The sequence below is a fragment of the Lissotriton helveticus genome, chromosome 7, assembly GCF_964261635.1.
Source record: "Lissotriton helveticus chromosome 7, aLisHel1.1, whole genome shotgun sequence".
Classification (NCBI taxonomy): Eukaryota; Metazoa; Chordata; class Amphibia; order Caudata; family Salamandridae; genus Lissotriton; species Lissotriton helveticus.
The window spans coordinates 1,506,098,331-1,506,115,985 of NC_136068.1; the positions used below are offsets into that span (position 1 = coordinate 1,506,098,331).

At 44.3% G+C, this 17,655-nt stretch overlaps 1 protein-coding gene across 1 annotated transcript in view; it reads left to right on the forward strand.

Moving 5' to 3' along the window:
- The window catches only part of LOC144767505 (sulfotransferase 2B1-like), a 565,054-nt gene that overhangs the window by 513,576 nt on the left and 33,823 nt on the right, over positions 1–17,655 (forward strand). The window contains exon 7 of the mRNA XM_078650923.1: positions 17,205–17,385. Within this exon, the coding sequence (XP_078507049.1) occupies positions 17,205–17,385 (181 nt within the window). The remainder of the gene's footprint in view (positions 1–17,204; positions 17,386–17,655) is intronic.

A 17,655-nucleotide genomic window follows, 5' to 3' on the forward strand; every position in this document is an offset into this window, starting at 1 on the left:
ACAGCCGCGACCACTGCCAAGCAGTTGGTTCGTGAATTCTTCCCCCGTTATGGACTCCCTAGGGTCGTGTATTCAGACAACGGCCAACCATTCTCATCCGAGCTTATGAAACATATTTCCCTGTTGTTAGGGTACCAGTGGAAGTTCCATTGTGTACGCCATCCAGAAGCAGCCGGTCTCGTAGAGAGACATAATCAGACCCTGAAAATTCGAATTGCAAAAGTATGTAAAGAGAAAGGTGTGGACTGGCTAGTAGCTCTGCCAGTTGCCTTGTTTTATATGCGCATGGTCGCACATTCCAGATCAGGTCTGTCCCCTTCTGAGGTCGTATTCGGCCGCCCCCCTAACATGTGGGGTACACCTAGACCTCGAAGTATTACCGATGTTTCAAGTAATATGCTGACAGATTACCTAGCTTCCTTGATGTCTGCCCTCAACTCTTGTCGTTCACAGGTTGCTGCCGCATTTCCAGACAATACCGAGGTGGCACCGCATGAAATCGTTCCCGGATCCATGGTTCTTGTCCGGAATTTTGATCGTTCAAGTCCGCTGGAGCCTCGCTGGAAGGAACCCCGACTGGTCCTCCTAACCACCCGTACAGCCGTGAAGTTGGAGGGGAGAAAAGGCTGGGTGCATCTGTCGCATATAAAAAAGTTTTATGGACTGAAACCTGTTTCAAAGAACATTTCCGAGGATCTTAAAAACTGCCAAAGTACTATTCTTAAGGACTGTCCCGCAAAAGACATTGCTACGAACCCTTCCCTGTTAGAGAAAACTCCGCAACAGGAGTATAAGCTTAAACTAAGGTCTAGTAAAATAAGTCAGCCAGTTTGATTGTCTAAGTCCTCCCCTAGGTGAAACGGTTAGACCGGTTTCTGACATGTATATAATAGACCCCCACAGAGAGAGAGTTAGTGAGAACTCTAGAAGTTGCACTATTATTTTATGTTTTCTGCTATATTTCAGCATTATGATTTCCTGCACCAGTTATGCATTTTATTTGTATTTTCCAGTTTCTCATGTAAATAAGTCTGCTAATGTTACAGTAGAGCACACGTTTAGTGATCTGCCTCCTCATGAACTCTCATATCGTCTTGCTATGCGTAATAACTCCTTTATCCGTATGTTACATTATTCACACCAGACCAGCAATGCCACAAATTGTTGGGTGTGTGGTCGACTCCCCCCTTTCCAGACACCGAAGGGAGTTCTGCCACTCTTTCCTTATCCATTCTCACATAACGGTTCGTGTGGAGCATGGTCCACGTTAACGTCATCCTCAACAGATATGTCTTTTCTGAACAGTACATGTTTCCCAGACAAGCAAGGTCTTCCCCACAGAACAGGGTTAGATCTAGAAAATGAAGTTTATAATTTGGGTAATTATTCTTCGAATTTTATGGTCCTGAATGTTCAGTCTGATTCTACTCCAGACTTACCTGTTATGTCAGTATTACCAGTCAAAGGTGAATTATGTGTCCGAAATAATGGTTCCGTACATGTAGGCCATAGTGATTGTACTACTATTGTCAAGTATAGTGACAGTGGGAAATCTATTTTCAAAGCTTCACGTCATTCTTATTTTGTTTGTGGTCAGACCGCATATGTTCGTCTGCCCCTTGATTGGGATGGAACCTGTTACATTGCCTTCCTACTGCCACCAGTTTTCCTAGCCCCACCTGACTATCATAGGAATTCCCATCTAGTACATACTAGACACAAGAGAAATTTCCCGATTGTCGATTATACTGAAACTGCTCTAGAACAATACATAGATATCAATAAAGGTGTCTTCCCCTACTTAGGTACTGTCGTGAATAGTAAACTGATACGTAGATTAACCAGAACACTTGAAGCAGTAGTGATTGAGACTACTTCTGCTCTAGGTAACTTAACCGAAGAACAATCCTTTATGAGAATTGTCGTGCTCCAGAATCGTCTCGTCCTTGACGTCATACTGGCCGATAGGGGCGGGGCATGTAGAGTCATCGGATCTAGTTGCTGCATTTTCATTCCTAATAACGCACCGTCTGTTTATTCAGCTATTACCAGACTCCATAAAATTGCCCATATGTTACACCAAGATCCAGGCACCTGGACATGGTCCGGTTGGTTCTGGAATATAATTTCCGCCTGGGGATGGAAAGTATTGTCATTTCTGGGTATTGCAGTAGCGATCATATTCAGTTGCTGCCTCTGTTTACAATGTGGCCCTGCGATTTGCGGCATTTGTGCTACATCTTGTGTTCCTAGTCCCAAGTCCCGTCCTAAATCCCGTTCCAAGAAAATTCGAGACGAGCAAATGATACTGTATGAAATGATAGATGGTATCATGAATACTGATGTTTCCTGATGGAAACGTAGTGACAAGGAGGGAATGTGGAAAAGTAAATTTTGCCATGTTCTGTGTCCCTACGTGTCCTCCATCTTATGTTATGTGTGCATGATTAAATATGCATATGTATCCCCCATGTTTGATTAAAGACGCAATTACAGTTGTGTCCATCACTAGTATGCCAGTTTCCAGTTCTCGTGAAAGCTACGAGTATTAGGCCTATGAAAAGTTACGTTGCCACGTTTCTCAGTGTGCACGTTATTTCATTGTAAAGTCCCCGTTTCTAGGCCTCAAAAGGGCCCGGACACCAGATTCAGCTCCTGTCTTCTGAGTCCTCGCTAAGGAGCGATACAGCCCCCACCTGTATCCTCGACCCTTCACTTACTTCCTGCCTCGCAGTGCCCGGCTCAGCCTGGCTCTGCCTCTGAGTCTGCCAAGAGTATGTTATGATTCTAGTTATCAGTCCAGCCCTCCTTCTCTGCATTCCTAAGCTACTGAATCGCATCAATAGTTTCCGTCATTGTCTAGCCTTTACGTCTCCATGTAAGAGAAATACTGCATTTAATGGTCATTTAATATTCTTCATCACGTACTACATGCAGAATAATGCATGCTCCAGTCTTAGAGTCCGTTAGCCTTTACCCCGATAACTTTTGGATTCTATCAACATGTTCTCTAAACATCAGATACTAGATACTGTTTAGGTACATGTCGCCCTGACTCTCCAGACTTCAGTCTCTGCTCCTAGCACAGAGTTCATAGCCCCCAGCTTCTCCTAGTAACACGTCATTGTCAGTTTGCGCGCACCATTAGGTTAGAGGTCCCGGCTCCTTAGGTAGCCCCCTCCATGTTTCCGCCCCATTTATGACATATACTGTTACGTTCGCATCACATGTCTATGTATACGCCCCTGTTACACCCATTTTCACCCTTATCTTTCGCGACTGCTATTGACCACACCCACTGCTCCGCCTACTGTAATTCATTGTAATGTAACTGTTTTAGTATATATATTTGTGCACTGTTATTAAATGTTACGCCGATTCTGATCCTGCCCCCGGCAGCGCTGCCATCCTGTTCCCGTGCAGGTTGTCCTGTTCCCGTCCTTTATGCTGTATTAAACCTGCAAACTCCTACTACCTCGAATCTTGACTCTTATTTATTGAGCTATCTGTTATTGCTATGTCCAGTAAAACCTAGATCCGGTATTATTTATTTATATACCACAGGGCTGTGCTTTGCAATTCATAATATGATATCCCTTATGTTTGGTGTCAGAGTAGCAGCATATATACTTTATATGCTCTGCTAGCACCAGCAATGCTTGCCATGTCAGGCACCTGACCGGGTGTGGTTGTCCCAAAGAGCCTCTGTGTAGATGACGTTACAAACTACACAAAAACACTTTCCAATATGGACGTAAGAGAGCACTCACAAAGTTCAATTCCTAAATGTGTTTTTTATTTGGTCAAAGCTGAACAGCTTTCGCCAAATAAAAGCCACATTACTGAAATACACTTTGTAATTGTTCCCTCACTTTGATAATGGACTGTGTGTTTGCTAACACGTTATATTCTGTGTAACACAGTATATATGTATATACATAACTTACAGTGTGATTTCCATATGAGCACAACAACGGTGTATTTGCAGATATCCATAGTGAGTTAGGAGCACAAAAATTGAGTGCTACGCACTTTACAATTCAGACATAGAAGTACCAAAAACACAACAGTTGAGTGCAGTACGGTATTTTTAATATCAGATCAATTAGTGTTGCTGGAGGAATACAGGAGCATATTAGGAACAAATAGTGCTAATTATCGCTAAATGTGCTTAGCGCATTTTTTTATCGCCGGATATCATCGCAAAGATAACGGGCTATTAGCAACGTTTATCTCCAAAGCGATAAAATATCCGGAGATAGCGGCGAAATGCGTAAATATCGTTGGGAATCCAGCGATATTCAGGCATTATCGCTAACGGGGACATAACCTGAATATCCACCTCCCATTGGATATACAGGTCAAGAAGTAGTCTGAGCAGGCGTTAGTTTCTAGCGATAGCTGTGTTAGCGACTGTTTTCAGTCGCTAACAGTTTGGGTACGCTCACTTTGCATGTCATTAGCGATAAATATTGCTGACATTCAAAGCGGGCCCCTAACCCATTGCAATCGCCTTAGAGCTGTCGCTAACTGCTGTTAGCGACAGCTTGCTAATAGGGCGATAAAAATATTGCCGCTTTAGCGGGGAAAAGTTCCGCTATAGCGGCGATATGGCCCTTTATAATATGGCCCACAGTTATTACAGACAATGGAGGATTACAGGTAGAAGTACCGTGACACAGAATACGTTCAGTCTCTTACTTATAGGTGGTTTCAGGGACATAATTGTGTCATATTTATCACACCTGATAAATTCGGCACCTCTAAATTTGATTTTACCAGATGCGATAAATGCCACCAAAATATGAGTCGCTATATTTATCAAAAATCCCATAATTGCGAAATGTGTAGTACCAGGAGTTACTGCACATATCACAATTAATCAAGCCTCTCATTATGTTGGACAAAATACTATGCTGATGATGGGGTATTTGAGTATTCTGGTCCATACTTCTAACAACATATTCCTCACCTCTAGAATAGTACTCAAGGCACCAGAGTATATCCGGAAATGTTTCATAGCAGTGCGCCCGAGCACCACTAGCGGGTGCCATGTGGTTCTGTATTGGCTTTTTTCTGCCCTGGAAGTGACTGAGGAGAGCTGCATCTAAGCACTACTCCTGCTTGCGAGCCCGAATGTGGATTCGGAGCTCTGCTCCCACTTTCATCAGTCTTTCAATGTCTTCCATAAATGAAATCCAGAGTGCAAGGGAAGGTTGTGCCCTACTAAAAGTACATTATATAAACCATACAGTGACAGTAGCGAAAAGGTGTCAGTCACAAACCCACATGAGGTCTGTGTTTGGTATTTGGGATCGGGGCACGACTCCCATGAGCGCTGGGATGACCAAGGTTAGCTTTGCACTTTAAAAATCCCTAAACCTAAATTCTGAGTTCTGCGATGTGTTCATCTTCATGCACCTGAAGGCAGAATGGGTCTATGAAGCAAAGCTGTGTGCTTCCCCACACAGGAAGAAGTCATGGTCCACAGGTAGGTTCTTCTTTAAGTTGAGGGCAAGGACCTGATGCAGTTCCAGTGAGTTTCTTTGCAGTCACAGTCTTCCCATAAGTCAAAGTCCAAATGGAAACATAGGAATGCAAAGCTGGACTTGCCCACATCCTGCAATTCTTTATCAAAAGATAAGTCACAATGGAGATCCCGTTCTTGGTCTCTGACATAGGAACTCCTTCCACAGTTGGGCATTGGCTACACTGCAGCAGGTCAAGGCTGTGTATCTTTGCTGCTCTTCCGTCTCTTTCTGGGGTGCCTGCGGGACCCAAGTATCTTTAGGAACCCCTAGTCAGATTATCAATGTTAGATACATCCTCTGCACCATCTGAACCTTTTGGACACATCAAAGGTTCTCCACCTACTCCGTTGCAGACTTCCACCCTCAGCCCTAAGGCCTCCATTCATCCCTCCTTCCTAAACGCCAGTGCTGATGACCGCCAGTGCAAGCACCAGTGGAGAATCCAGTACCGAATCCGATGCCTGATCCCAAACCGGCTACACCTATACACCTTGATCGAGGTTGTGCTATACATTCACTACACGATAGCTGGTGACCCCACAGCCTGAGTCTGATTCTATGCTACCACTTTCAGAGAGACAGCCAGAAAGGCTCCATAGTTTTTGGGGGCTCGATTTGACCACAGCTTGCCACTACCCAGAGATGACCACGGTCGGGATTGGGGATGATTTACCCCTTCTTTATTTAGTCTCTTCATGAACTTACAGGAAGCCAGAGGGCTTCATAATCTCCCTGATACGTGGTGTAATATGCCTCTTTGGCTTCCAGAAGAAGAGAGTGCTTCCTTTGCTGTGGCAATTCAATGAGCAGCGGAGGTCCTGAAATTTCAACTGTCTCCTGTTGAAATCAACACAAATGTCCTTACAGATGTTTTGCAACCTGAGCTAGCCTGTTCAGAACCCATGCTTCCATTTAATGAAGCCCTTACTGACACTTAATAGGAATTTGGAGCTAGCGCTTTTCTTGCCCGCAGGTGACTAAGCAGTTGGCAGATGCTATAGACTATTGCCTGGTGACCATGATTCCTTTACACAGAATCCTGTCTCTGAGAATCTGGTGGTCCAGGTGTATACTAGCAATATTAGCCCCAAATCATTCCCTATGACCCCTCCGGACCCATGGACAGATTATCAGAGGTTTGAGGTATTCAGGAAACAAATTTTCTCTTTGGATGGCCTTACCCTGAGGTCACTTAATGATGTTTTTACAAACTCGATGCACTCACACACTCTAGGACATGGTTAGTGAGATCTTGCTGGTCGTCTTGGAGAATCTTAGGGCCTTCTTGGCTCTAACAACTCAAGATCATCAAGATGTGCCCAAGTATATGATTTGTGCTGGCCTTGGTACTACTGATTCTCTGGGCGAACAGCTGACACCAGTGTGGTGCTCTGTTGCCATGCGTGGATGCAATCCACTTCTTTCTCAGCTGATACAGCATTAGAATGTATTAAGGAGAGTATGGTCAGAGCAAAATCCCTGGTCTTTATGCCCCTGCTAAACACTTTTCTCTCCATTTTAGGAAATTTCAAGGTTACACCAGGAGATTAGTATGCAACTAATACCAATCTCCCCTGGCCCCAATGTGGTATATCCTTTTAAAACCAAAAACGTGAACTGGCATTCAACTTACAGGTTACCACGGTGTATCAGTCCCCCCAGTCCCACCACCCATGAAGCAACTGCCTCTAAGCCACTTTAGCTTACCATTAGTTGGGCACAACAACCCTGTGGTTCCAGTACTTTCTAATAGGGTAGCAGCAATCCATCACAAATGAAAGATGGGTCCTTAAAGTTGTGCAGCATGGCTATGCCTTACTTTTTTTCTGACCGGCCCCACCTTCCTCCAACATTAGAATGGCTCTCAGAGTAGCACCTCTCCATTCTAATGTGAGAGATTTGAGCTTTTCTCTCTGAAGATCCATCAAGAGGGCTCTGGGCTGGAAGAGGTGTATTGCTGTTTCCATTTCCTTGTGCAGAAGAAGGATGTAGGGCTCAGCCTACCTTACAAATTTGTCCTCCAAATGTCTTCTTATGTAAAGACAAATTTAAAATGCTCACGCTGGTGCAGGTTCTGTCTGTCCTGGATCCAGGTGAAAGGATGGTGGTCTTGATCATGCAGAATGTGTATTTTCATGTACCTGTCCTGCAGCCAACTGACGTTACCTGCAGTTTAAGTTAGGTCAGGAGCATTTTCAGTTTGCTCTGCTCCCCTTTGTCATCACCAGGGCGCATCGACAGTGCTCAAAATTGATGTCTGTGATTGTCGTCCATCTTTCGAGATTGGGGATATCAGTTTTTCCCTTCCTTGATGACTGGCTGTAGAAGGAGGGATCACTTAAGCCAGTCAAGGACAACCTTCAGACAATGGCAAACCTCCTAACATTGATAGTTTTCTCTGTCAACAAGCTAAAGTCCCACCTGACTCCTTTGTAGAGTTTTTCTTTTATATGAGCTATCTTGGACAAGATGCAGTTCCGAGCCTTCCCTCTGCTGAAACAAGTCCAGGACATTTGGCCTTTGGTCCTGATGTGTCAACCTCACTCCTGGATCTCAATGAGAGAACCTTTGTGTCGTCTTGGCCAGTTAGCCTTCTACATCATGCTTCTCAGCTACACCAGTTGGCCTATGCGAGACATGCAGTGACATCTGATGACCCAGTGGGCCAGCACAGCGGAAACTTGTCAAATGCCATCTAAGTTTCTGAGGAGACAACACAAGTTCTGTAGTGGTGACTGAGAGCAATTATACTAGCACCTGATTGTGGTGACAGATGCATTACTGTTAGGTAGGGGATGATAAAAAGGGGAGATGGAGATCAAAGGACTCTGGTTGCTGGTGGAATCCTGTCTCTGTATCAGTCTGTTCGGGTTGCGGGCCATTCATCTGACCCTGAAGGCCCTCCTACATTCATCAAGGAGAGGCTGGTGCAGGTGCTCACAGACAGTACCACCGCCATGTAGTACTGCAACAGAAGGGTGGAGTTGGATCCTGGGTACTGTACCAAAAGCCTCTGGAAGTGAGGAGTTGGCTAGAGCATCAGGGCATCTCCCTTGTGGTGAACCTCCTGGCGGGCTCCTTGAACTCCAGGGAAGACAAGCTCAGCCAACAGCTCCTGATGGATCACAAATGTCATTTGCATCTTTAGGTGGCACGAGGCATCTTCCAACAGAGGGTTTACCCTGGCTATATCTTTCCTTGCAAGATCAAAGTATTTGTGCATTGAAGTTACTGCAACAATTCTCACTAGGTGATGTATTACGTTTGGGGTGGAAGGCAAGATTCTTGAACACCTTCCCTCTTCTGCTTCTCCTGTTCTTAAGTAGAGCAGGAATAAACAGGCCCAATCCATCCTATTGTCTCCATATTGGGCCAGCAGATTCTACTACCCGGAACTTCTGAGCATGAGCGCCTGTCCCCTGATAAGTCTATCCCTTCAGGAAGATCTTTTGTTGAATGAGCCGGTAAGGGTTCCACACCTGAACACATGCAATCTACACCTCAATGCATGAGGATTGAGCAGCAGCAGATGACTGCTTCCCAAAGTCAATCTTTGAAGTCCATTTACACTGGGCATTCGGACAAATGTTTGACCTGGTGTCATGTACGCAAGGCAGACCCTCTGCAATCCAAACTGTTGGATGTTTAAATGTTTGTTTTGTCTTTGGCTCAGCACCATTAAAGTGTATTGGGCAGCCTTTTCTATCTTCTTTGCCTTTTTGCATCTACCGGACCAACTGTCCTTATTCAAATCACCTGTTGTGATGCAGTGTATTATAGTTTGAATGACATGTTCCCTCCGAAAATGTTTGTGAGGCCACATTTTTGGCATTAACTTGGTCTTAACATTTCTCAAGTGTACTCCTCATGAGCGGATGCATAGTTGATCATTGCGTCTTCTGACCATAAAGACGGTCTTCCTTATTTTGACCACTTCAGATTGTTGCATGAGTGAACTCTACGCTCTACAGGTACAACCGCTCTGCTCCACATTTTTTCTAAACTGTTGCTAAGGACCTCTGCAGCTTTCTTGCCAAAAGCTGTGACTCCTTTGCACATTGGGCAATCCATCACACTCCCAATGTTATTTGTCCCACCTCACCCCTCGAAAAAGGGGGAGAGGGTCATTGGCTGAAAGAGCATTGAGCTGGTACCTCAACTGTACAATGAATTATCAGGTGATGGATTAGCTTTTTTTGGGTTGTTCTGGGGCTCAGAAAAGGAAAGCAGTGCAGAAAAGGCCTCTGTGGAGGTGGATAGTCCTCTTCATTAAGATCTGCTGTGCATTGGCCATAAATCAGCCAATTTGTCTGAGAGTCCATTTCATCAGGCCATGGCTGCTTCCACTGTGTTGTCAAGTGGAGTCACCACACACAAAGGATAAGGGGTAGGAGGAGTTGTAGTCCCACTTCGACCTCCATTAACAATGTATACACACAAAAAGAAGAGGGACTTAGTGTTCTAGCTGGCTGTGCTAAAATAGGCAAGGGGGAAGATACCCATGTGTTTAAAACTACCCTCACACACAGCGTACTGTGTCATGCTTCATCATAGGGCTGCTAACACACCTCAGCACAAGCCAACGCTAGAGATGGAGCAATAGGGAGGGAAAATACAATACAGCACATAAAATACACAAGAGACGGGATTACAAGTGAACAAGGGTGGAGAAACTGTGATATAAACCTGGACACAGAATGTCCTCAATCTCACTTTAATCATGGACTCCCTTCCCAGATTAAAAGGTCAAATACAAGACCACTGGATGGTGGTATGAAAGACTATGATGAGTCACCTACACCTCCACTCTGCAAACAAACGTCAACACGTTTCAGCCAGCAAAATAAATGAATTATGACCCCAGCTTTCATCAGGACTTCACAAAGAAAGAGATCCCATGGGTTCTAAGCCTACCTCCTTGATCCAGGGGGCAGAGGGTAGAAACCCTTCTCAAAGAACATTCCCTACAAATATGTTGGAATGATTTCAGTGGGGAACCTATAACAAAGTCAATAAAAACAGGTGTAAAACAGATAGTGCAGTGCCTTCGTGACTATAACAACATACATACAAACATACTACAAACATCCTGGTAGTGCATCCCGACCCGCTCAGGAGCACAGCAATTTATATGTGGGCGTTACCTCACCGGCTAGGACCAAATGGACACTTAACTCTGGTCCCCCAGTGCATATGGTGATTCCAAACATCCCACAATAGTGCACAATCTGCACTTATTTAAAAGAATCAGGTGCATATCCCAATAATAAGTAAAAAATGTAGGCATCAGTGTTTGGATAGAAGAACACAACCATTCACTTGGCAGATCTTACTGAGTTCTTTGAAATTCAGAACTTGAACTGGCGGGGGAGTGAGGACAACTCCCTATAGTCATACTCTGTGGGACATTGGGGTAAATAAAAACACGAGTCAAAACAAATGTATAGAAAGGAAGTGGTCACATGATAGTAATCTTATTAAAACCACCCTGCTTAGGCTAGCGACAGCACAATCTACTCGTAAAAGGATATAAATTCACAAGATAATCACAAAGCTCGGGGCCTTCATTCCAGACTGGACCTAATGCCCCCGTGAGAGCTGCTGACACCCGCCTAGATGCGTGTTGGAGTGCCTAAACTTACTGCATCAAGGTAAGATGTCTCTGTCGACTTGTCCATCCCTGCGCCATTTAGCTTCACTCGCCCCGTACCACCATGAGCATAGTTAAGCTCACCTCCCTCTGTACCACGTCATTAAGGCCGCACCGTTCGTGCCCAGCATGGGTGGAGGAGAGCCAAACCAGCAGAAAGCTGGAATGCTCAATCATCCCGCCATGTGGGGAAGGTGCGGGGTAACCCCTGTTCATGTGCGCGCCGGGTCCGCGGACATGAGACACTCCCATTATGAACCTTAGAGGTAGTCTCTCCCACTGGCCATCTTCAAAAGGTGGTATCACTAATAGAAATACATAATTAGTGTTGGCACCATACAGCAGGTGCTCAGAAAAGGGGGCATAAGGGGCCATGGTGAGGAAGTACATTGTTAGGTTCTACATGTTGCCAGAAAGAGATACATCCGTGTGGGGACCAGAGTTAAATGAAAGTGAGTGTCCTTTCCTATGTCCCTTCCTGCCATGGAAGTTATAGGGGGCAGGGAAAGCAAAGGTGCAGATGTAAAAATCCAATCTTTAGGAGACACAACAGTGCGGGTCCCTTTCCAAAACAGACAAGAAAGTGAAGACAAAAGACCTGGTCAGCTGGTCGTAGGGGGCCCTGCTAGTAGGCCCTCATCATAACGGGGCACAGTCAAATACAATGGGGGCAAGCATACGTGTAGCCCTGTCGGCACTAAGATTATGTAGAATGGACCAGGGTATGTCATCATTAAGTCCCTCAATATGATTACGGACCCTATCGATCCATTTTTGTTCCCAAGAAAAAGTGCATTTTTTGGGTTACTGGTGGCACTGATGTTCGGCTTATACACGACCGTCCAGAGGAAATCCTCAGCCGAATGTTTCTTCTCCTTGAAGTGAGTTGTCAAACGACTCACTGTTTTTTCACATCTGAAGTTGACCTATGCTCCATGATCCTGACCTTAACCCTCCTTCTGGTAATGCCGATGTAGACAAGGTTGCAACGGCACCTTAGCATTTAAACAACATTAGTGGTGTTGCAATTGGTGTGCCTCTGTTGCTCCCAAGGATTATTACGTCCAACGTCCACTGTTTTCAGGTTGGCGGTGAGATGGCACACATCACTTCCCCTGCATCTGGTGTGGCCAAAGACTGGAGGGAGGGTCCATGTATCTTCATTCCCTGTGGTCAGGCATGGTCTAGTAGAGGTCCCTCTAGGTATCTTGTGAACCAATAGGTCCTTGATGTTCTGGCTTCTATTAAAAGAGAAAAGGGGTTTCTCCAAAAGGAGGACATTAGAGTTGAGGATTTTCCAGTTTCATAAAATGATCCTCTTGATGTTATTAGAAGCAGTATTGAAGGTGGTAACGCAGATGGTTTTATCAGTAGGGAGTTTTTCCGAAGTCTCCAACAATGCCTCTCGGTTGCAGTTAGTCGCCCTCTTGTAAGCCCTCTTTACCGTCCAACGTGGTATTTCCTTTGTTGGAGTTAATTCGTCATGCCAGTGGCTTCTGATCTGAAGTCCACTGTGTCAGAGCATTTTCCGCAGAGTCACAGGAATTGGCCCACCGGTAAATTATCCAGTAGAGATTTGGGGTGGGAGCTCTCAAACAGCAGCAAACTGTTTCTGTCCGTAGGCTTATGGAACATTCTGGTCTGTAAACCTCCTTTATTCGGGTAGATGATAAAATCCAGGAAAGGAAGTTCCTCGCTCGTGATGGTTGAGGTGAAGCACAGGAAGGGATTGCGGTTAGTCAACCACTTCAGAAAGTCTTCAATGGATTTGGCATCACCTTCCCAAATGAGGAGGATATCATCAATATACTGCCTCCACATCTTTATGTTGTTACTCCAGGGGCTCTCAGGGGTGTAGATGTACTGGTCCTCAAAAGGTGCTACATGGAGCTCGCTAGGTTGGCAGCAAAAACGCTCCCCATTGATGTCCCATGTATTTAGAGATAGTAGGTCCCCTGGAATTCAAAGAAATCCCCAGTGAGAGCTATTTCAGCTAGGTGGAGCTTAAAAGGCCTTGGGGTACAGTAGTCCCAGCCCAAGGTAAACAAAATCTCCTCCACCACACGTAGAGTCTCCATTTGAGGAATGTTCGTATATAGAGACTCCACCTCTATGCTCACTAGGAACTCTTTCCCTGTGTTAAAGTGTTGGTCCTTTAGCAGATTCAACACATCCCTGGTGTCCTTTAAGTAGGTTGTTCTGCTTTGGACCACCGGTTTCAGAAAAAGTCACAAAATTGTGACAAAGGCTCCAACAGCGACCCAATCCCAGATATGATGGGTCTCCCTGGGGGTGGACGCGTTGGCGTTTGCACCTTGCGGAGGGTGTAAAAGTACGGTGTTACTGGAACTCCCTGACTTAGGAAGCTGCCCTCTTTTTCAGTGATCCACTCATTGTTAACTGCCTCCTCTACCATAGATGTTATCTCCCTCCTGATGTCCTCAGTCGGATCTGTTCTGAGTATAGCGTAGTTCCTCTGGTCGTCGAGGAGTGTCAAACATTCCATTTCGTAGGATGATTTCTTCTGAATCACGATAGCTCCTCCCTTGTCCGCATGTTTGATCACGATCTCAGGGTTGTTCCTGAGTTCCTCCAGAGCTTGTTTCTCCTGTTTGGACAGATTGTTGTAGCTGGTGTTGTTTTGTCCACCCAGAGCTTTCACATCGTGGATGACTGCTTGTTCGAATGCTGCCACCTCTATGGGGAGGCTTCCCATAGGCGGTACAAATTTAGATTTAGGGTGAAAGGTTGTGTCCCCTCTGGGTTCTGTGTCTTCTATGTTGTCTTCAAAAAGACTTTAAGCCTGATGTTCCGAAAGAAACCCACCAATTCCTGGTGGATCTTAAAAACATCCAGGGTATTGGTAGGTACAAAACCCAATCCCTTGTTGAGGAGTGATTCTGGGAACCAGTCAGGAGTGTGTCAGGTTCATTATGAGAGAGAAATTATTCCCTGCTCGTCCCTGGGGGTGGGTCTTTTGCCATGCTTCTGGTAACCCTATGGTCTGGGTCCTCCCACTGCACCCCTGTGGCTCCCTTCTGTTTGCCCCTACCTCTCCCTCGGCCCCTTGCTATAAAAGGATTCGGCATCCGTGGGTACTGTGCTATTCTCCCCCACCCCCTTGCATCCCAGGGAATTGCTGTAGGTACATAGCTTGCCACCCAAAGTTCTCGTTCAAATAATTGGAGTACACATGGTTGAAGGGGGACGGGGACCTCCAAATAAACCTCTTCCTATACCTCTCCTACGTGGTTTCCTCACATAGTCACGATTATCACTACTTGTGCTGATTCTGTCTGAGTTCCTACTTTCCCTGTAGGTGCCCTTCTTCATGTTATCTATTTTCTTCTGGATGTACTCATCCGTGATAAAGGTGTAAACCTTCTCACGTGAGAACTTCTTCAGGTCTTTTTGAAGCTTATCCACCGTAGATCTTAATAGGTAGTCCTTATATTCCCCTATTTCACTGTTGGCTTCCTCAAGTTTCTTTTTGTATGTTGCCAAGAGAACACTGGCCTTTATTCCCTGCTCGCTATCCTGAATTTTGATGTAGATGGTGTCTGCTGTCCTTTTTTTTTGTAAAGTGGAGTGCCTGTCCGGGACAACTGTCGGGCTCAAAGTGGGCATTGGTGAACACGTTCCTGAAGCACTACTGCTTTGAGAACCAGGTCTGACTGGAAGGGCATTTTGTCCATTCGGTCCTGAAAGTCTTTTTGGTCTGAGCCCGCTCCACAGTTCCTACGCATTTGGGAGGTACTGCTTTTGTGTCTTTTCAAAAGGTGAGGAATCAGGGTTAGAGTCTCTATCAGAAGAACAGGATATTTTCCATTGACAACACTCTGGTGCAGATTTCTCACTGCTCTTCCACCTTGCTATTCTGTTGAGTACTCTCTTTTTACTGGTTAAAAAGGTCCAAAATAAGAGAAATACATACTGGTACTGACAATTGTATTCTGCTCTGTGTCCGAAGGCGCAAAGAGTCAAGCAAGAAGCCGTGGTCAGCGCGCAAGGGTGGTGCTTATAAAGAGCTTGGTTCTGTCACTTCAGAGCTGAAATGAAGCCAATGCTGAGCTGCTTGGTGCTCTCTAACATGGAAGCAATGCTATGAAAGGTTTCTGCATCTAGCATGGGGTCTACACTAATGGTGATAAGTCTACTGTTAAGTATTCAGAAGGAAGAGTGTAAAAGAAGGTAAGTAACTTGTTAATCTAGGTAACCCAGGCCCAAAAGGCTTGGTAGAGCATGATGGATCTCAAACAGAATGAATTAGTGCAGTCATAAAGCATTGTGAAAACAAGTACAGCGATGCAGCACAGCTGGCTCATGTTCTTAACATTAGAAATTATTTCTGAATGGGGCCTAGCTGCTCACCTGCTCACTCTCCCAGCCCCCACCTTATTTTTCTCGTGCTAATCCTGAACCTTTAGCAATTTTCTTCAAAAATGGATTCACTGTCTTCAAGGCTGTAGCATTCTTGTTCTCGTCCTTTTATTTTTCTTCTTCAAGATCGTATGACATGTGCATCTACTAGGACGTGTACTTGTATCTAATCCATGGGTAATTTCTGTGGACTGCTCCAATACATTTTATGGGCTGAAGAACCTATATGCAAGATCAGAGCCCTTTCAGTCCTAAAGGACAAGGGCTCTAGGGCAAAAAAAGAAATCCTTTGCAGGACAATAGACAAAGTAAAATCCACAAGAGTATATTCAAAATTCAGGATCATAACATAAAGCAAAAAGATGAGTTAGTCAATTCAATAACTCATAATAAGGAAGAGTATGGCTGACCGCCAGAAATATTCTAAGTACAAAATCAAAGAGCGAAGAAAGGGGTGTCACACATCTCCAATAATGCACCTTTTATAAGTTCTGAGGAATAGAGAATCATGCCCTTTAAAGAAGGTGAGAGGGCAACGTTGGGCTGATATAATGAAGTTGCATGACACAAACCTATCACCCAAATTCTGTTACATAAATCGGGATACTCTAAGCTCTACCCAAATAATGGATAATAATGATCCCCATTGCCTTAGAGGCAGAAACAGCCTTTATTTTTTTTAAACATGAGAACATTGTAGCACATTAGTTAATACAGAGCAAAAGAACACCGCAAACATAGATCCCATTTTGACGATGTTCTGAAAATGGTAAAATGGAAAAACACAAGAGAGAAATCATGCGGGTTGTGCTGTCAGTGCAACCAGACCAAAATAGCCTAGTACATTCATTTTTTAGTCCTCGTAATAACTTAAACATATAAAAATTTGCAGGAATATCTATTGTTAAGTCTACTCTAACAGTAACACTACGATAAGGTGTGAGTGTCTCAGTCAGCTCTATGGTTCCTACCTATTTACTTTAGCACACATTGAAATACTTGTCTAAAAATGGCTCCCTTATCAGGCAAAAATACAACAACGAATTGCTTGCATGACTCACAAATCTTCACACTACAGCACACCAAGGTACTAGGCACAATAATTAGAATTATCTGGTGGTTGCAGATCCTCTAGAGGCACCTGCCCCTAGTTGCTAAAACCGCAGATATTCAATAAAAAGGAAAACTTGCAACTGAGCCTTCTCGGATATTTCTGTGAAAATCAGACTGATCCCTTCTGCTGCCTCTTTAACAAAAGAAGTTAAAACACTACTTATGAAAAAAGTTCCGCCTTAGCTCACACATTTGTCTCTTGATATTCACCCATGATCATTTACTCATTTATTGGATCATGTCTATTGTCTTATCCTATGGAGGTTACTTTCCTCAGTTTGATAAATTAAACAGTTTGCACCTATCTCAGGTAAGTGGCTGTTCTCGTGTGTCTTGCTTGTTTCTTACTTCATATCACCTGTCACTCACTCTGATACCCTCACAGGTCATTTTTTGTGCTATATAAAACTTTATAAATAAATGACATAAATACATACCTACAAACCTCCAGTTGCAGCTAAAATTGGTGGTCAATCTACCATCAGCTATATGGGTATCGTAAAAATCAATTATTTTCTTTGCTTTTATAGGACCTGCATGGCAGCGTTGTGCGTATCTGTGAATTCCTTGGCAAGAAGCTGGATGAAGATGCAATTGATAGAGTGGTCAAAAATAGTTCATTTGAAGCAATGAAGAACAATGACATGTGCAACTATTCCAAGGTGTCTGAAAAAGTAATGGATATGACAAAGGGACAATTCCTTAGAAAAGGTGAGAGTGGGCTCATGAGTTCGGCTGTAAGGTAGTTGTGATGCAATGATGAAACATGCTTTAAAAATCTATGCACTTACTGTGTTTTTGTCATTTATATTTAAAACTCTAGTATCATGGATACATGCAAAAACGTGAGTGACATGGTACATGCCAATTGTAAACTTGTAATGTATTAGCGTTCTGTAGTAACCCCCTTAAAGCTTGAGTGCTACTCAAATGCAAGAAATATATTGAATAGCTTCACCAATAAACACGTGCAAAGAGTAT